General features: G+C 41.7%; 1 protein-coding gene across 17 annotated transcripts in view; it reads right to left on the bottom strand.

Moving 5' to 3' along the window:
* The window catches only part of SRPK2 (SRSF protein kinase 2), a 258,055-nt gene that overhangs the window by 62,518 nt on the left and 173,542 nt on the right, over positions 1-21,995 (bottom strand). For all 17 annotated transcript variants that reach the window (XM_045494513.1, XM_045494517.1, XM_045494505.1 and 14 more), the window contains one exon: positions 12,340-12,491. In XM_045494513.1, coding sequence (XP_045350469.1) covers positions 12,340-12,491 — 152 coding nt within the window. The remainder of the gene's footprint in view (positions 1-12,339; positions 12,492-21,995) is intronic.

The raw sequence follows: 21,995 nt of genomic DNA, 5'->3' as shown, positions 1-21,995 counted from the left end.
TGACCCTCCTTCTGGCATATCACCAGGGGATCAACAGTAGCCTAATGCTAGGTCACAGTGCCTACGTCATTCCCCTCCTATCACCAGGAGATCAACAGGAGCCGAACACTAGGTCTGTCATTCCCTCACTTCATGTCATCTAGCAGGCATTTTATCATCTCACATCACCACTACCACAAGGGTGAGTACAGAACAGTAAGACATTTTGAGAGAGAGAGACCGACCGACCACATTTACACAATAACTTTTATTATAGTATACTGTAATAACTGTTCTATTTTATTATTGTTGTTGTGATCTCTTATTGTGCCTGATCTGTTTACAATTTAAACTTCATCACAAGCATGTACGTATAGGAAAAAAACATAGTATATATAGGGTTTGCTACTACCTGAAGCTTCAGGCATTCACTGGAGGGTCCTGGAAAATAACCCCCATGGATTAGGGTTTGGGGGAAGTATTGTAATCAATACAGAAAACTGCAGGAGGAAAAAAATATCAGGTTTTCAAGTACTGCTAGTCAATATAAAATAGGAAAAAGAAAAAAACAACAACAACAAAATCTAAAACTCTTTTACTTCATTTCAATATTCTCAATTCTAAGCTGACTCAGGATCCAATACAGACAAATAGGAAAATCATCATGATTCTGCCTAATCCAGAACATCAATGCTAAGGAGGAGAGGGACCTGGATATGGAACTCTTAAGAATACAGTTCTTTTTATCTACTAGCCTCAAGTGGGAAATAAAAACTACAGGCAACTCTATTATAAACTTTAAAATTGCTAAGAGACTAGACTGTAATCATTCCCACCAAAAAAGGGAAATGATAATTACGTGACACGATGGAAACGTTATCAAGCACTAAGGAGAGTAACCATGGTACAATATATAAATGTACCAAATCAACACCTTAACTCAGAAGACATACACCCTACACTTACATAATGTGTGTCTATTGTATCTCAGTAAAAATAAATTAAAAAAAAGCGAGAAGATAAATTATTCCAAAACCTGTCCCATTACTAGGTTCTGTTTATAAAAAAGTGTTTTCACAATCCTTAGACCCCACAGAAGAATCAAACATGCTTGGGCCCACCGAGATAATCGGTGGATGGTCCTGAGGAGCCACAGTGAAAGAAATGACGTGCAAGAGTGCTTCGGGTTTTGGCCAAAGAAGGAAGGTAAAGGAATTTATGTTCCAGTGAGTCCGTAAGGGGACTGGGAGAGGATGGGGCAGGAAAGTGAGCCATCACTGAGTGCACTCTTTCTGAAGCAGACTCCCGAGCCCAGCAGCGCAGGCCAGCAGAGAGAGGGCTGCGGGGTGGCTGCAGGAACCGTATCCGCAAAGGGCACGCGGAGGTGCACAGGTGCAGTGGCACAGGTGGTGCTGTGCACACCCCTGCTGGACTAAGTGGAGACAGAGGCGGCATCTGGACTGGGCTCTGTCACTGCTGCTGCACCACCCAGTCCCGCTCTGGCACCGAGCACGGCGGGGAAAGCCCCGGCAGCATGGCCAAAAGCATTCTCACAGTGGGTGCTGGCAGCGCCCGGAGCAGCGAGGAAGTCCATGACAGATGTCACAGTGGCTCCGGCCCAGGTCCCATGCCACCCACCTCTGGGGACATGCAGATCCCAAAGTGCCAACTGTGCAGGGAGCTAACAGGTAGGGACAAGAACTACTGACATTTAGAATGCAAGTAAGGCCCCTCTATACCCAAAAACTGGAAAATTCCACTCACACAACTGAATATGTATAGGGATTTTTCACGGAGACGAACAGAGCTGCTGTGTGCTCAGTTCCCCAATCTGTTCCATGTCAAGCGGAACCCCCAGTCTCTGGCTGCTCTCCTACCTCCCTGGCTGCTCTGTTTCTTTCAACTCGTTCTTTCTCCTCCTAGATTCCACCGAATCTCTCAAAGGCCTGTCCCTGAACAGCCTTTCTGCATCTTTTTTATTCACTTAACACCTCCTGCATGATTTATTTTCCTACCAAATCTGCAGTACTTGTGTAAGGCTGGGAAGGAGGCCACAAGACCACGTCGACTTCGCACGCAACTGCGGGGCTCTCTTGGCTGACACCAGCTGCGAGTCTGCAGCTCGGCTGTAATAGTTAATCATCTGTAAGAAGGGCTCGCAAAACTCCCTGAAGGGTGCTACACTCGTGGTCACCTCTTACTACAACATAAGGGCCACTGATTAAAATCAATCAAGGGAAGAGATGTAGGGGGCAGAATCTAGGAGGGTCCCAAACACACAGCACGCAGGTGTCCCCTGCCAGCGGAGTTCCAGACAGAGCCGATTCCTCTGGGTAATGACAGGTGACCACACACAGAGTACTGCCAACCACAGAAGCTCATCTAGCCCTGGAGCCCAGAGTCTTTATTGGGGCTCTGCCAGTGCATGGCCCGAGGCCCCCAGGTAAACAGACACTTATGAGGCTGGACACTCCAAGAGCTTAGACATTATCACACAGAACTTAGGGAAAAGGCCAGACCTCTCTTTGGGCAATGTTAAATTCTTTACTACACCATTTGCTAGCTGCTCTTCCGAGCCCCAGACTCCTACTGCTAGTTGTCTTTTTGATATCTACACCAGCTTCTTTAAACTAAAATGAATAAAGTCAAACTCAACAAAATTTCCCCAGACCAACTATGATTTCACTGTTCGTGTTAACAGTGCCAAATCTACTTTCCAAGAAGGAACTGAGGCAATTTGTAAAACCACAATACAAGATACAAAATTAGAAGGAAATTGGGGCAAAGAAAAAAACAGCCCAGAAAAAAATCAAATAGAATAATGCTGCGGTGGAGTCAGGACACAGAACGCAGTGCTGGAAATTCCTGCTCACTTGGTAGGGCAAGGCTGCATGTTTATTTGGATGGAAGTTTTTTTTTTAATAGCCAAATAATATCCAATACCAAGAAGAAATAACAAGCAGATTCAAAATTCACAGGGTCCTTAAAAAAAAAAAAAAAAAAATGATGCCCAGAAGGCACTGCTCTCCTTCCAGTCACATCAAGGTTCAAGACTTGGAATGTTCTCATTGCTGTCCTCCATATTCAATTGTTTGTCAAATGATCAAGATGCTTCCTCTGTGGTGCTGTTTGCTTTTCGACCTCGCCTTTCTATGTATCTTCTTTCTCTAGTCATTCAAGATTCACAGATGAATCTTTTTTAAATATAGCAGTTCCCTGTGCAAAATCTACAATGGTTCCTACTCACTGCTGTATTTTTCTTTTTAAAAACATTTTTTTCCTACTTACAAAGAAATACATGCTCAATACAGAAAACCAAGAAAAACAAGCAAAGAGGTAACACATACACACACACACACACACACACACACACACACACACAAATCCTATAATCCACACGTAAGTAGGTTTGGCAACCTTTACTTAGCAATTCTTTTTTTTAATGTTTATTTATTTTTGAGAAAGAGAGAGACAGAGCACAAGTGGGGGAAGGCTAAGAGAGAGGGAGACACAGAATCTGAACCAGGCTCCAGGCTCCAAGCTGTCAGCACAGAGCCCGACACAGGGCTCGAACTCACAAACTACAAGATCATAACCTGAGCCGAAGTCATACGTTCAACAGACTGAGCTCAAAGGACTGAGCCACCCAGCTGTCCCTACCTTCTTTTAAATAGAGATAAAATTTACATGCAATGGAAATCAAATGTCTTATGCACACAATTCCCTGATTATTTGACAAATGTTTACGCCCTAATCAACATGAAGAATATTTCTCCAAAACCACAAGACTTCCTATGTTCTCTCTCCCAGTCATGTTCTTCGTCAGCTATCTATGTAGCCAATATTTCTCCTAGTCTGAGGCTAGTCTTTTCTTTTTTTTTTTTCTTTTTTTTCTTTTTTTAACATTTATTTATTTTTGAGACAGAGACAGACAGAGCATGAACGGGGGAGGGACAGAGAGAGAGGGAGACACAGAATCGGAAGCAGGCTCCAGGCTCTGAGCCATCAGCCCAGAGCCCAATGCAGGGCTCGAACTCACGGACCGTGAGATCGTGACCTGAGCTGAAGTCGGACGCTTAACCGACTGAGCCACCCAGGCACCCCTGGTCTTTTCATTTTTAAAAATGCCTTTTAATCTGCAAGTATTTTTTATTTTGATGAAATCCAATTTATTAATTCTTATTCTGTAATTAATATGTCTTGCATATTCTCTAAGAAATCTTCCCTTACTCCAAGGCTGTGAAGATATCCTCCTACTTTTTTCTTTTTATAAGCTTTATACTTTTAGCTTTACATTTCAATCTATGATCCATCACAACCTGTAAAGAGACCTAAAAAATACCTACACATTTAACTGTAAAATCAGACACAATTAACAATGTCCACTCTTACCACTTCTATTCAACCTTATGCAGGAAGAAAGAGAAATAAAATGCATAAAGAATGTTAACAGGGGGCGGGGGGGGGGGAGTATCTGCAGTGAAAGGATAAATGACTGTATGTGCAGAAAATCACACACATGAACTGTTCTGTGTTCAACTTTGTATTTTTCACTATATATTCCTAACTGATGTTTTAATTTACTTCATGTACAAATTTCTTACCTTCATCTTCGTCCTCTACATCATGCTTCCAAACACCTCTTCAACCTAACCTACATATCAGCTTTTAGCTTGCTATTTGCTGGAAAACAAGTCACTTAGAGCTTTCCAGAGAACCTTCCAAGCCTGCAGGTGAGGTCAGAGAAGTGCCCTATGCTATCAACAAAGTCTAATAAATCCCAAGTGGCAAGGCCCCCTTTACATTTTCTATGAAGTCTTTTACCTCTAACCAAACAAACTTATTCCTCTAAAGGCAATCACAAATCTTTCATTTTTTTTTCATCTTACAATTAACTACACAATAAAGATGAGAAGGGGTATTTAAAAAGTTTCTTGATCTGCTCTCTTCGGTCACTATTTAGCAAGCCACAGATTATTCTACTAGGTCCAGGGACAGACTGCGAACACAAGACAAGCAGAGGTTCTGCCACTGACTAGTTTATATTCTAGCCCATGAAGTCTTAGAGAGTGGGGGCTGGTTTCTCACTCACCTTTATATTCCCTGTAGTAAAACACAACACTGTACACATAGTAAGCCTCAAAGAATTCAACTGTCATGCTAACTAAGGCTTAGGGATCAATACCCTGGTCAGCAGCAATCAGGCAACAGAATCTCCTCAGGCCCCATGAAAGAAATGTTAAGAAGGCCTATGTAATCAGTTCAAGAGCATCTATTATTCTGTTCATAGAGATAAGGAGAATTTCTTTTTAAGGCCTCAAGTAAGCCAAATTAAGCCAACTAATTTTAAAAACATAGACAACCATGGTGGGATTAAATATGTGCACAGCTTTAGTGATTTTAAGGAAAATAACTGTGAATGAATAAAGGTTATCATATATATTTATATGATATATATTTCTATATTTCTATATATATATAGAGAGAGAGAGAGAGACTAAAGACTACACTTCTATAAAACACCAGCTGTATGATATTGGTTTCTAAGGCAACCCTATGTAAGGTATATTCCTTGCTTTCTTTAAAAGAAGCTAAAGCTATAAGTCATAAGTCACATACTCTGAGAAAGACAAGGCTGATGAGAACGTATAACCGCCATTAAACTTTGAGAGTTATTAAAATTCAGCCAGTCTAAACTTTTTACAAGTCATCTGACATTTTTCTAGTGTGTGAATATTTACATTTTTATGCTATGTTTTGAAGAAGATATTCCTAAGCCGCAAAAGAAACAAACTGAATGTCACTCAAATGTGTATAATAAAGACCTCTGGAGCATTACGGATAATTTTAAGATCCAGGGAGGAAATGCAAGATGTGCATTCCGACTTGTGCGTCCTTCACGGTGCATCGACCTCCTCACTCCTGACATGCCTTCTGAGACACAGGTAGCATCAGTACTGTCTGTCCCTTAGCTGGAGCCTAACACTAGAGACAATTCCTTCATCCAACCAAAAATATTTATTGCACTGTGGACAGTATACATGCAGTGGGGTTGACAAAATACACAGCCCTTGCCCACAGGCAATCTTCCAGACTGAGGAGAAGGAGATCACAGATGCATGCAAAAATACATGTGCAATTCTACACCATGACGACTACTGGGGGGTGGCAGGTTGTGACAGACACCATTGTGAGGGACACAGGGAGGGGCCTAATTAAGATGTGATTCAGGGTTCGATGAAGGCCTAAGGAAATGACACATGCTTACCAAGTCAGCCCATGAAAGTGCTGAAATCAGTATCTGCAGAAACAATACAGGTGATGAAACTGTACAAGGTGCCAACTTCCTGAAGGATGATTTAAGAGAGCCCAAACACAGGAGCTCCAAGGAGTCCATCAGTGCAGGCAGCAGGATGTTAACACAGCAAGGTGCCTAGGTCACCACGGACCAGTCCTTGTAGCAAATACATGCTGAGGGCCAGAAACATTTTGAAACATAAGGTAGGTCAAAGCAGTTAATTCCCCTTACACAGCAGGAAGTGAACGGAAGCCACTTCTTCGTGGTAGCCGTGGTGCTCTGGAGGCATGGCACATACCTTGGAGGAGCCTGCTGAGCCCCTGAAACACGTGCAGTGCGGGGCGTACTCCCAGCGGTCCCGACTCTGGATGTACAGTCCAGCCCGGGACCACGTACCAGGTGCCCCTAGCGGTTCCGATGCAGGTGGTACAAAGGTCACACTCTGAAAAGCCACTTTACACGGCAATCCCCCCAGAGCAGGGGGCTCTACCCCGTCCGTCCGAGAGACACTCACCAAATGAGCAGGATTGCACAAGGGCCTCCCGGAAGTGTCTGTTTATTGGCTCACCCCGTGCCTGATCCGTGTTATCTCCTGGGCTTGGAAGTAAGAATCCAAACAAACTGCCCAGAGACGACATCAAAACAAGATAGGAAGAGAGAAACCATGCTGACACAGCTCTCTCCCCAGAGGCCAGGGAAACAGGCCTAGCAGAGGGAGGCAGTGAGGCCACAAGGAGACCAGCACGAACACACACGCGGGAACAGTCCTGAGGGGAGAATGAATAAATGAAGACAGAGCAGAGGAAACTAAAATTCACATTTCCTAAGCACCTTCCCTGTACCAGGCAGTATGGCACATACTTCATGTATTTGTCTCATTTTTATCCTCATAAAATCTTGAGTGGTACGATGTGGTTATATGTTACATTACGCGGAGAGAGGATATTATATCACAGATGAAGAAGCTGAAGCCTGGATGGAAAGGAGCTTGTCTGAGGACATAGGACTGGGAAGCGAGATTTTGAACCCAGGACTCTCAGACACCGAGGCCATAATCCTCCTGAGTTTGGCGGGAGAGCAAAAACTGAGATGAGTGGGCACAGGCTGGCTATGCAGAAAGAGAACGCACAGGCAAGCAGAAAGGAGCAAAGAAGAATGCTTTATCAATATGAGAACTTTACACAGTGGCCTTTGTGCTCAAGTGGCTGAGGTTTCCTGTGTGTTGAGTGGGGAAAGACCCGTAAAGAGGTAAAAAGAAGGTAGAATGTTGAGATGCAATTTGGTTGGTGATGAATGATCCAGAAGGGCAGACACCCAGTTGCTTACCGCAGCTACCGCAGGGTGCGGAGTGGGGGGGGACTTTCCACACTCCACCCCCAACATAACCTTTTTCCTAAGGTGAACAAATAGTTCTTTTGTGAAGAGATAAAACAGGGTAGTGTGGTTTGTTGTTGATGATGTTTTCTTTCTAAAAAGTGGCTGGCAGATTCATTCTCCAGGAATGAAGTCAAAGAAAACAGAAGTGACCAGAAAACAGAAAAGACACCTCACTAAGGGAATCATATTCCTGAACTGCCAAAGCCACCCCTGCCCTTCCCCTTCCTCAACAATTCAGTCCACAGTCATCACTAGATAGGGCCGAGCAGCAAAGATATCTGAGCACAGGCTAAGTAAGGCCGGAAGGGGACAGATGCCCAAAACAGCAGTGAGGATGACTGGTGATTCATCACATACAAGGAAATTAATCAAACAATTAAACGTAACAAGGATAATGAGAACCTAGCCTCTTATTTGTCGAAGAAAGAAACTCGGAAGTACAGAAAGGGAGAAAATTGGGCTGAATTCCCTGGTATTAGAGTGGAATTAGAGATATCTGATTAATTTATGTGTTTTAATATATCCATAAGTAAAAATAGAAACAAATATAAATATAGAAATAGATATAAACATAAAGGAAGAGTGTACGGGTGTCCCTAGCTCTAGGCTAAGGTATCTGGAAGCACTGTTGCCTCAACAGCAATAACCACATCTGATGCCTAGATCTTGTTTCCTAAGCACTATTCTCCACTAAAAGGAACGAGGGCTCCTTGTAGAAAGAGTGGATTCCAGGGCTGGAGTAGGGAAAATACGAGACAAGCCTGGAACAGTGTACTATACTTGAAAGTTGGAAAGAATGACAGGGACATCTCAAAAGGATACAGAATCAACCTGAAGGAGCTCCTTACGGCCAAATTTGGGCCATCAAAATAAATAAGGAGAATAACTAATTAGAACTCACTGAACAAAAGGGAACTCCATGAATGAGCCCATCTGAGGTAACTAGAAAGAATGACCAGACACAGAGATGGATGGAAGGGACAGGTGGAGACAGGAAGAGGAAGGAAGAAGAGGGAGAAGGAAGCAAGTTAGTTGGCAGGGGGATATTTATAGTCTCAAAGTAACTCACAACAACATACAATACCAACTAATTACCAGGAGGAAAGAGTAACTTCACAGGACAGATATCTGGAACACGCCATCTTAAAATAACCAACACCAACTGTAATGGTGCAAACCAAACTCGCATACTACCTGACAAAACGCAGTAAGAACACTTCTCATAGAACAACACTGTTTTGATATTCCAAATTAAGAAACCTGGGAGTGCCTGGCTGGCTGGTAGAGCATGCTACTCTTATTCTTGGGGTTGTGAGTTCAGGCCCCATCTTGGGCACAGAGATAACTTAAAAAAAAAAAAAAAAAAAAAAAAACAGCTACAAAATAAAGAAACAGTTTACCAAATTAAGAAGCCTTATACAAAATAATTGGCCTACAATCTTCAAAAATGTCAAAGTCAAGAAAAGACTAAGGAATTGTTCCAGATTAAAGAAAAAAGTGTTAATAAAGAGAAAAAACAAACAAACAAACAAACAAAAAACAAGTCCGAACTGGAATCATCCCCACCCCCCAACACAACAGCAAACCAAGACTTAATTCTAGTTTAAACCTAGCCCAGGAATGTGACCTTTTAAAAGTCAACCAGAAGTTTCCTGATAAGCACAAATGAGGTAATCTGCATGATAAAAATCCTGCTGCTCTCCACCTTCACCCCGCCCCAAAGGAAGATATTCTGGCAAGAAACAGTCCTTTCTTTTCTTCAGCTAGTAACTCCATGCCTCACCCTCAAAGTTCTCATTCTGTACAACTCCGGGAGCATCTCCACTTGCTAGATACAGGCGGGTGCTGCCTGGTTCATGAACTGCTTAATAAGGCCAGTTAGATCAGCTGCATTTTGTTTTTTAACCCAAGAAAACAAAATGTAGTATGAGTCTGGGAAGGACTGGTTTCATATAAAGGACGATATTGGCAACTGGCAAAACCTGAATGTTGTTTGAGGAATGAATAGTAGAGCTATAAACAATGTTAATGTCTTTTTTTTTTTTTTCATTTATTTTTTTTGAGAGAGACAGAGCGTGAGCAGGGGAGGGGCACAGAGAGAGAGGGAGACACAGAATCCGAAGCAGGCTCCAGGCTCTGAACTGTCAGCACAGAGCCCGATGTGGGACTCAAACCCACAAACTGTGAGATCATGACCTGAGCCAAAACCAAGAGTCAGATGCCCAACGGACTGAGCCACCCAGGGGGCCCCAAAAAGGTCACTTCTTGATTTTGATGGTTGTATTATAGTTACAAAGAATAATGTACCTGACTGTAGGCAAAATTTACTAAATAACTCAGATGTGAATAATTAGCAAGTTGGAAACTTAAACTCTATTTGTGGCTGGGGGCGGGGGGCGGGGGATGGGGCACAGTTCTTGCCCCAGACATTCCCAATCAGTTCCACTGACCCCTTGAATGCATTTATGTCCATTATCTTAGACAAAATGTTCCGATCCAGATCACAAAATTCACAGAGCAAGGCGTCTACTACATGTAATGCTGACTGGAAGCAGAAGTTACTTGCCAGAGTCAGGAATGAGACAGAGAGACAGAGAAGCTTACATCTCTCACATGTTTCAGCGAGGCTGACTTTAGTACTGGTTCGAGTTCAGCAAATGTTACCTAAAATCAGCCCTGACCGTGAAATCCTTCATTCACAGCCCTGTATTTTGGTCTGAGGTGTCTGTCCCCTCTGCTGCTCTACAGAGATGGTACAGGGATAAATGAGAGTACTGGTTACATCTCCTGACCCACACACTCAAGTGCCAGATGTGAGAACAAGAGCTCCCATTCCCGCACGGTAGAGCCCATGTGCTAAAAGAACTGTTCCTGCAGACCAAGCTAACAACACGGCCTAAGCAGTGAGATCAAAGACAGCTGTCCAAATCTCCTCTTCAAACAACTTCATTTGTGAACCAAGAAATGCAGATTTAGAGGGAGGATGTAAAACCTCTATCTTTTCACCTTTCCACAGGCTCTGTTATGTTCCATACCTGATGGCTTAGACCTTTGAGGTCATAATCACTACTCCTCCAAATGCTAAAGATCTACGTTCTTTTTTCTAAGGAAAACATTGATTCCATGTGTAGAAACCCACACCTATGGTGTGGAAACCCACTCTATGGTTAGAGTAGAAGATGAGTTCTTAAACTTTTACAACAGAACATAATTTTCTCTTCCTCTTAATGGAGACTTAAAAAAAGTTTCTAATGGTACTCCATAACCAACACCCAGATGGCCTGCAATCACTGGATAAATTCATACAAGACACTATGGAGTCAGGGATTCATTAATGCTCTATGGCCTGACCAGGTATCCATCTCCTGCCATCTATTATTTTTCTGTATAGAATGTGATCTACTTTGGGTGCCTCAGTGGCACAATCAGTTGAGTGTCCGACTCTTGGTCTCAGCTCAGGTCATTATCTCACGGTTTGTGGGTTTGAGCCCTGCACCAATCCCAAGCCCTGCTTGGGATTCTGTCTCCCTGTCTGTCTCTCAAAATAACTAATAAAAATAAAATTCTTTAAAAAAAAAGGGGGGGGGGGGAATCTGATTACATTGAACTTAATGAGTAGCAAGTCAGTGTCTCATCAATTGTTCAGAAGCTCAGAATTCCAGACTGTGATAATCTACTAAAGAGAATGAAAGTCCAAAAAAGAGAGAGAGAGAATATGAAAGTCCAAATGAGTAAATTAAGTAACAAAGAGGTGGTCAAATGGACACATCAACCTCCCTTTCTCCTACATTCTCAGAGTCCAGTCTACACAAAGCATACAGTCTGGATCACACTGTCCTCAATATTCATCACACAACATGCTTGCCTTTTAGGAGTTTAACTATACGCTCTTGATCTTTACAAAGCAATACAAGAACACTTCACCTGAGTAATTTCTATGTCTTCTGTGAAATCACAGCTAAAAACACAATCCACTGTGTCACACAATGGCAAAGCCCACAGAATGTCTTTTTCACTGAGTACAATGCCAGGAAAAAGTCTGTCTCTGTAAACAAATGAGCAGGCTTTCTTTCCACAGACAATGAATACTATGCAATTCAATGTTATACAGAGAAAAGGACTGGTTCCTTGTTACTCTTAGTCTGAAAACTTAAAAGTCAATTGCCTTGCACAACCGTTACACTGGCTCCCCTCAGGAGCCTGGTACCTTCTAGTCTCTATGCTCTTCTTAGATAGCTGCTGCTGTTTTTATCCTTAACTGTCCTACTTACAGTATCTTTAATTCTATTAGATTAAAATCCTCTTGAAAGTATTTATGTACATATGTATATACTGTCTATCTCTTACAGTTTTCCTTCTGCTATCTCTTACCTTTTCTGGTACCACTCTATACTTAATGATCTAGAAATTAAAAATGAGGGGCGCCTGGGTTGGTTACACATCTGACTCTTGGCTTTGGACCAGGTCACGATCTCACAGTTCGTGTGACTGAGCCCCAGGTCGGGCTCCACACTGACAGCACGGAGCCTGCTTGGAATTCTCTCTCTGCCCCTCCCCCACTCACGCTCTCCCTCTCAAATAAATAAACATTTAAAAAAAAAAAAAAAAAAAAAAGGTGTTGACACCAAGAGGTGAATTTAACATAGACCACACTGTCTGCATCAGTGACAAGCAGGCACGATCACCTTTGCAGTAGTCGGCGGGGTCCTCCTGCTCTTCATCATCTGATCCCAGGATCTCCTCCTCTGGCTCCGGGGGCGTGGGGTCTGGCAGAGGCGGTGGCGGTGGTGGAGGCGGCGGTGGCGGAACTAAGGGAGCTTTCTGCTGAGGCTCCGGCCTGAAATGGGAGAAGGAGAATTCCTATTTACTCAGAAGCCAATCTTGCATTATGGACACACATGAGAGTTTCTTAACACAAGAAAAAAATAAACCTGTCACACACTAGCTAGAAATGCTGGTTAATGCACCGCGTTCATTTTAGCTAAATTCAAGTAAGGTTTCAACATACAGGTCCAGAGGGAAAAAAAAATCACACTTTGTAGGCACATTTTCACTCAGAGCTTCAAAATTTCGTAAGTCCTGACAATATTATGAAATAAAGGGGAAACAGAAAGAGAACCCCCCCCACCCATGCTATATAGCCTTATTAAGTTAGAACACATCCCACAGAGATTATAAAAAGACAGATGAAAGCAGCTCTGAGCTTATAAAAGGACTTATTTTCCATTATTTTAAAATCAGAATTCCTTTTCCCATAGAAACAGTACAATGTGGTTAGATTTCCGGGATAACTCGTAAAAGCTAATACATGCTATTAACTGATGAACAGTTATTTTCATTAAGGAATTCAGCCATCTATCTCCCTTGCCTATCAAGAATACTACCCCAAACTGGAAATTAAACAATGAAAACACCCACTGTCAGTCAAATACAAAAGCAGCACATACATTAATGCAAGGTTTCCAAGGTTTGCAAATGCTAATTTCCAAATGTCACAAAAAGGCTAAATAATGGTTAGTCTGCTCTTTTATAAAAGATAAGAAAACCCACAATACAAAAAAATGTTTCTAAGCTTGAGAGATTACAGATGAGAGCCTTCTTTCAGGTATCTAGAGAAACTCGAGGAGAAACTCTTCCTGAGCCAGCACACAGAGTGCACGAACAGGCGAGGGAAATCAGGCTGACAGAGGTGTTCTCCAGAGAGGTTCACAGGGTAAGGAGGGGGTCTCTAGTCTGGGGAGCAAGGGGAACCCCATAAGCACTGATGTGTGCACAACTGCTCTTCTTTTTGGACTGCCAGTAGTCGTGCCCCCCTTTGAAAAGCACCTTTTGAGACTGCTCCTCCCTACACAAGGGAAGGCTGGTTCTGATCCGCTTTCTTCACTGTCGTACCGCTCAGGGCACAGACGGCTGAAGCTGACTCTACAGGCCTGGAACCTTCAGGCCGGCTGTCACGGGCAGCAAGCTCATCTGCAGTTGCCAGTAGAGGCAGGGCCAGCAGAGCCACCTGACCCCGGCCCCTCTCTAAGCCGGACCTCTAAATTCTTCCCAATCTGACAGCCCCCAAATAGCATTTACTGTATTGCTCTTAGCCTAAATTGGCTAAAGGTCACTTATGTGGTTTGCCACCAAAACTCAAAGTGCCACAAGCAACAAAGGGGGGTAGGGTGGAAGGCAGCAGAAACCCAGCAGTCACGAGGAAGGGGTGGGGACTGTGCCGCACAGGTAACCTGAAAGGCAAGCACTGGCAAGTTGAGTATCTTTGGCAGAGTGATTAAGGAATGCTTATGAGCTGAAAACGACCTGTATTGATTGCTATTTGCCACAATTTATGGAGACTCAAAGTTACAGCTCCCTGGGTGACAAACGTTAGGAACAGGGTGGTGATCACATCCTGAGTTAACCACTGCTCAAGATGGAGCCCTGGAAGGGGATAATCACAACCAAACACCCACATCACTGCCAGAATACATCCAAAAATACATCTAACAGACCTTATGGAAGTGTACTAATCTTTCTGGCAGCCTTGCAAATGCTCCTTTCCTTTTTAACATACATGTTCTTACTGAAAGTAGAATGGCAATGCACAAAAGAGAGGCTGGAAGAAGGGGAGGCAGGAGAGGGCTGCACCAGAGAGAAGGGGAGGTGAGCAAGATGAATGGTCTCACAAGAACCATTCATTCATTCTTCAGGGCTGTGAGCAGAAACTACTGAGCTGACCGATGTGCTCAATCAGAAACGCTTAGAAATTTTACACGAAAAAATGAGGAGATTCTCCAAATTTAAAAGAAAACATGTTATATTCCCTATAGAAACTATGTAACAATTAATGAAAAGAACAGAACTAGAGAATCTTCTACCTGTGCTCCTCACTACAGACCCTTGGGCCAGGTAATTAATTCACTGTAGTGGGGACTGTTTTGTACACTGTAGAATGTTATAAGCATCCCTGGCCTCAAGACATTAATGTCAGTAACATCCACACCCACCGCCAGTTGTGACCATCAAAAACTATGTCCAGAAATTAACAAATTCCCTGGGGACAAAATCATACCCATTTGAGAACCACTGCTCTAACAAGTGTTTTCTGTACTTGGCTTTATTCCTACAGAGTAGACTGTATCTGTAATAAGGGAAAACAAATTCTCATTTTCATGGGCCCATTTTCTCTCATTTGAGAGACTCATCATAATGTGTTTCTTTTAATTATTGTCCCCCCATTTGCTGAGCTGTCCACATCACTTAACAAAACTGTCAGACCCTCTGGTCTCAACGAGCAGGCAGGCACCTCTTCTCCCTCCAGTGAGGGCCACACTGAACAGGCAGACAGAAAGCGCCCCCAAGGCCACTTATTTCTCTCAAGTTAAAGGAAGGAGTCAGGGTACCTTGAAGTAGAAAGGAAGTTGAGTAATGTTGAAGTAATATTTCAACTATCACATCCTAACACCTAGGGCTATGCTGTCTAATCAGTGGGCACTGGCCACATGCCTGTACTGAGCACTGGAAATGGGACGAGAGTACAAATAAGACATGCTACGTGCATAAAATACATACTGGATTTCTGAGATTTCATACAAAAAAATGTAAAATATTTTATTAATAAGTTTACATTTATTATATGTTAAAACAATAATATTTGGGATAGAATGCAATATATTATTAAAATTAAACTCGCTTGATTTTACTTTTTTTAATGTGGCTACTAGAACACTTCGAATTACAAATGAGACTCACGTTATAGTTCTACTGGACAGCACCACCCTAGGCTCTTCAAATAAAAACCAGAGGAGTACTTGGCCTAAAAAATCAGAGATTCCTGGTCATACCAATGATGGTGAATTTTTCTAAGGCTTCTCCTAGTAACATGCCTCACATCAATGATCACCAACTATCAAATCACTTAAATCGTCATAGTAAGGTTCAGAACAACATAACTGCCAAATGTTATGGTGCTGATCATGACTCTTTTTCATCTCATTCATCCTTGTTACTGCCTACCACATAGGAGAAACACAAGTAAATATGTCTTAGGGCAGGTATAGGCACAAGACAAGGAGGCCACACCATCTTGAAGGCTGGCTTCTTCAAAGTGGATTCTTGTGGCTTCCACAGTATTCCTTTAATTAAGCCTGGTTAAATCTCAACTATTTAAAAGATCCAGAGGTAGCAGGCAGTTTATATCACCAAGTACATACTTAAAAAATATATCAACAGATTTTAAAAGTACCTTTTCATCAATCCTAATGAGAACCATCAAAAAGTTATTTCACAGAATAATTACTAGAAGCACTGGGGAGGAATCAAGATGGCGGAGCAGCATGGAAACCTGAGCTTGTCTCCTCCCTGAAATGCAGCTACATCAGCACCAAATCATTTTGAACACCTAGGAAATTGATCTGAGGACTAACGCAACAATCTTCGTAACTTGAGCCGCAGAACTTGGCACACACGCAGTGCAGGCAGGTGAACCGGGGGAGACAAAGAAGCCGTGGAGGGTGGTGAGCTATTGTGGCAGAGAGAGAAAGAGAAAGGCAGAGAAAGCAGTGCATCGGGATCGTACAAGAAAAGCACTCCCCACCAAAGTAGCCAGAGAGAAAGAGAGAAAGAGTAAAAATCCTCGCAGGGGACTGAACAAGAAACCTGTTCTCCAAAACCACTGCCAGGGAGAAAGAAGAGATTCAATACCACCAGGATTCTATAAACAGTGGAGCATAGACTCTGAAGTTCCCGAGCTCAGTGCCTGGCAGTGCTCTGGTGAGGAAGTAGGGCGAATCCCCAGGAGCAGGCTGCAGGGTCTGAGGGGTCTGTGTGCTACACAGGGAGAAGTGGTTGCCCTGCTTGGAGTGTATTTGGTAGAGGCCATATGGCCTCCCCTGGGGCAAAGGTCCCAGTGGACCCTGGAGAGCAGCACATATGCTGGTACAGGGACTCAAATGCCAGAGTGCCATGAAACCTGGCACTGGCTGGGTGTTGTGATTTGCCATAATCTCTGAATCACTGCCTCTGCGATTGCATGAACGTTTTTCCCGCGTAGGGTGGCACTCAGCCATCACTCAGTAAGACCCTCCCCAGAGGGTCAGCGTAGGTCCAAGCCACTGAGGACTCTGAAGCGTGGAATTCTGAAACAAAACCCCATCTAAGATAAAACTCTAGAGGGAGGTGCCACCTGGCAGCGGACAGCTTGAACATGGACAGGGTAGAGACAGGGAGTAGACAGAGGGCTGACAAAGGAGGGGCTTGATCGCGGGTCAGTAAGAACTCAAAGTTCCTGTGCTAGATACTAGGGAGCTGGGTGAAGCCATTTCCACCTCCCCTGTGCACACACAGCACACAGGCACATGGATCCACCCCAGTAGGCTAAGCAGAGCCACCTAGGGGAGAATGGAGCAATTACATCAAGCTCCACCCATCTGCACCCTCCAAGCACAGGCACCAGAAGACCAACATAAATCACTCCACCAGCTTAGTGTATGGACTATAGAATCCTTCGTAGTTTCAGTTCTAAGGGACACTGGATGTAACTTCATTCAGGTTTCATTCTGTTTGCTGGTTCCTTTATGTGTTCATTTTCTTTGCTTCAGTTTTTGCTTAAAATGTTCTTTTTTTCTTTGTTTTCTTTCTCTTAGATACAGAAAGAAAAACTTGTTTTTTACTTCATTTATTTTTTAAAATTTTTTATTCTATTTCATTTTATTTTCTTTAATTCTATTTTATTATATATGAGTTTTTTAATTTTCAAAGTTCTTCTTACCTTTTTTTCCCCTTTCCTTTCCCTTTTTCCTGTATTCCATAAAACTTCTTTCAACAAGTAGAACAAAACTCACCTAGGATCTAGCTTCCTTTTTTTTGATATTTTGTTTTGTTTTTAATTTTTATTTTATTAATTTTTTTTCTTCCAAAATGACAAAATGAATGAATTCACCCCAAAAGAAAGAACAGGAAGAAATGAAAGCCAGTAACTAAATCAACATAGTAAGATGTGTGAACTAGAATTAGAACCATGACAATAAGAATACTAGTTGGGGTGAAAAAAGCATAGGAGACATAAAAGAATCCCTTTCTGCAGAGACAAAAGAAATAAAATCTGGGGTGCCTGGGTGGCTCAGTCAGTTAAGCATCCAACTTTGACTCAGGTCATGATCTTGTAGTCTGTGAGATTGAATCCCACATTGGGCTCTGTGCTGACAGCTCAGAGCTTGGAGCACGCTTTGGATTCTGTCTCTCTCTCTCCCCGTCTCTCTCTGCCCCTCTCCTGCGCATATTTTGTCTCTCTCAAAAATACATAAACGTTAAAAAAAAATTTTTTTTAAAGAAAGCCATAAAAATACAGTAAGGCTGAAATTTAAAATGGTACAACTAAGATACAATCTCAAATAGATGGATGCCACAACACCAAGAATGGATCAAGCACTGAATTAGCATTACAGAGAATAATGAAGCAGGGAAAAAAAAGAGGGATACAAAGGCAAAAGATCACGATACAAGACTTAAAGAACTCAAGTGACTCATTAAAAGGTAGTAACATCCAAATCATAGGAGTCTCAGAAGATGAAGAGGGAGAAAAAGGGACAAAAGGTTTATGTGAGCAAATTATAGCAGAAAACTTTCCTTATCTGGGGAAAGACACAGACACCAAAAAACAAGAAGCACAGGGAACCATCATTAGGTTCAACAAAAACCAACCATCACCAAGGCATATCATAGTCAAATTAGCAACGTATACAGGCAGGAAAGAATTATGAAAGCAGCAAGGGGGGAAAAAAAAGTCCTTAACCTATAAGGGAAGACATTTAAGTTCACAGCAGACCTATCCACAGTAACTTGGCAGGCTAGAAAGGAATGGCAGGATATATTCTGAATCAGAAAAATATGCAGTCAAGAATTCTTTATCCAGCAAGGCTGTCATTCAAAACAGAAGGCGAGATTAAAAGTTTCCCAGACAAACAAAATCTAAAGGAGTTCATGATCACTAAACCAGCCCTGCAAGAAATTTTAAGGGGGTACTCTGGAGAAACAACAAAACAAAACAAAACAAAACCTCAAAAGGAACAAAGACTAGAAAGGATCAGAACATCACCAGAAACACCAACTCTACAGGCAACCCAATGACACTAAATTCCTTTCAGTACTCACTCTAAATGTAAATAAACTAAATGCTTCAATCAAAAGACACAGGGTATCAGAATGGATAGGAAAACAAGACCCATCTGTATGCTGCTTACAAGAGACTCATTTTAGACCTAAAGACACCTGCAAATTGAAAGTAAGGGGATGGAGAATCATCTATCATACCAATGGTCATCAAAAGAAAGCTGGAATAGCCATACTTACATCAGACAAACTAGATTCTAGAATAAAGACTGTAACAAGAGATGAAGAAGGGCACTATATCATAATTAAAGGGTCTATCCACCAAGAAGATCTAACAATTGTGAATATTTATGCACCCAATGTGAATGCACCCAAATATATAAATCAAAAAACTCATTTATTATAATACCATAATAGTAGAGGACTTTAACACCCCACTTACAACAATGGACAGATCTTCTAAGCAGAAAATCAACAAGGAAACAATAGCTCTGAATAACACACTGGACTGGATGAACTTAACAGATATATTCAGAACACTTCATCCTAAAAAGGAATACACATTCTTGAGTGCACTGGAACATTCTCCAGAATAGATCCTATACTGGGTCACAAATCAGCTCTCAACAAGTACAAGATCACACCTTGTATATTTTCAGATCACAATGCTTGAAATCAACCACAAGAAAAAATTTAGAAACACCATGAATACTTGGACATTGAAGAACATCCTACTAAAGAATGAATGGGTTCACCAAGAAATTAAACAGGAAATTAACAAGTACATGGAAGCCAATGAAAATAACAACACGACAGTCTAAAACTTCTGGGATGCAGCAAACGCAGTCAGAAGAGGGCAGTATATAGCAATCCAGGCCTTCATAAAGAAGGAAGAAAGGTCTCAAATACCCAACCTACCCTTACACCTAAAAGAGCTCGAAAAAGAACAGCAAATAAAGCCCAAAACCAGCAGAAGAAGGGAAATAAAGAGCAGAAATCAATGATAGCAAAGAAAAAAAAAAAACAAAAAAAAAAAAAAAAAAAAAAAACAGATCAATGAAACCAGGAGCTGGTTCTTTGAAAGAATTAACAAAACTGATCACCCCCTAGCCAGATTGATCAAAAAGAAAAAGGAAAGGACCCAAATAAGTAAAATCACGAATAAAAGAGGAGGGATCACAACTAACACTGCAGAAATATGAACAATAATAACAGAATATTATGAGTAATTATGTCAACAAATTGGGCAATCTGGAAAAGACGGACAAATTCCTAGAGACATATAAACTACCAAAACTGAAACAGGAAGAAATAGAAAATTTGAACAGACCCATAACCAGTAAAGAAATTGAATCACTAATCAAAAATCTCCCAACAAGTAAGAATCCAGGGCCAGATGGCTTTCCAGGGGAATTCTACCAAACATTTAAAGAACAGTTAACATGTATTCTTTTGAAGCTGTTCCAAGAAAAAGAAATGGAAGGAAAACTTCCAACCTCATTCTACGAGGCCAACATTACCTTGATTCAAACACCAAAGATCCCACTAAAAATGAGAACTACAGACCAATTTCCCTAATGAACAGGGATGCAAAAATCATCAACAAGATACTAGCAAAATGGATCCAACAATACATTAAAAGAATTATTCACCACAATAAAGCGGGATTTATTTCTGGGATGCAGGGCTGGTTCAATATCCACAAATCAATCATTGTGATACATTACATTAATAAAAGAGAAGATAAGAACCACATGAGCCTCTCAATATATGCAGAAAAAGCATCTGACAAAATACAGCATCCTTTCTTGATAAAAACCCTCAAGAAAGTAGGGATAAAAGGATCATACCTCAAGATCATAAAGGCCACATATGAAAGACCCATCGCTAATATCATCCTCAATGGGGAAAAACTGAGCTTTCCCCATAGGGTCAGGAACATGACAGGGATGTCCACTCTCACCACTGTTGCTCAACATAGTGTTGGAAGTCCTAGCCTCAGCAATCAGACAACAGAAAGAAACAAAAGGCACCCAAATCAGCAAGGAGGAAGTAAAACTTTCATTCTCTGCAGACGACATGATACTCTATGTGGAAAACCCAAAAGATTCCACCAAAAACTGCTAGAACTAATACATGAATTCAACAAAGTTGCAGTACATAAAATCAATGTATAGGAATAAGCTGCATTTCTATACACCAATAATGAAGCAGCAGAAAGAAATATCAAGGAATCGATCCTGTTTTCAATTGCACAAAAACCCATAAAACACCTAGGAATAAACCTAACAAAAACAGTGAAAAACATATATGCTGAGAACTATAGAAGGCTTATGAAAGGAATTGAAGACACAAAGAAATGGAAAAACATTCCAGGCTCATGGATTAGAAGAACAAACAGTGTCAAAATGTCGATACTACCCAAAGTAATCAACATACTCAATGCAATCCCTATCAAAAAAACACCAGTATTCTTCACAGACCTAGAACAATTGTAAAATTTGTATGGAACCAGAAAAGACTCCAAATAGCCAAAGTAATGTTGAAAAAGAAATTCAAAGCTGGAGGCATCACAATTCTGGACTTCAAGCTGTATTACAAAGCTGTACTCATCAAGACAGTATGGTGGCAGCACAGAAACAGACACATAGATCAATGGAACAGAACAGAGAACCCAGAAATGGACCCACAAATGTATGGCCAACTAATCTTTGCCAAAACAAGAAAGAATACCCAATGGAAAAAAGATGGTCTCTTCAGCAAATGGTGTTGGGAAAACTGGACAGCCACATGCAGAAGAATGAACCTGGACCACTTTCTTACACCATACACAAAAATAAACTCAAAATCAGTGAAAGACCTAAACGTACGACAGGAAGCATCAAAATCCTAGAAGAGAGAACAGGCCCTTTGCCACAGCAACTTCTTACTTGACATGTCTCTGGAGGCAAGGGAAACAAAAGCAAAAACCAACTATTGGGACCTCGTTAAGATAAAACAATCAGCAAAACTAAAAGGCAACCCATGGAATGGGAGAAATTATTTGCAAATGACATTATCAAAGGGCTAGTATCCAAAATACAAAGAACTTACCAAACTGAACACCCAAAAAACAAATAATGCTGTGAAGAAATGGGCAAATGACATGAATAGACACTTTTCCAAAGACATCCAGGTGGCTAAGAGACACATGAAAAAATGCTCATCACCCATCATCAAGGAAATACAAACCATAACCACAATGAGATAG

This window comes from Leopardus geoffroyi, chromosome A2 (assembly GCF_018350155.1).
Source record: "Leopardus geoffroyi isolate Oge1 chromosome A2, O.geoffroyi_Oge1_pat1.0, whole genome shotgun sequence".
Classification (NCBI taxonomy): Eukaryota; Metazoa; Chordata; class Mammalia; order Carnivora; family Felidae; genus Leopardus; species Leopardus geoffroyi.
This window is presented reverse-complemented; position numbering and strand designations above follow the sequence as displayed.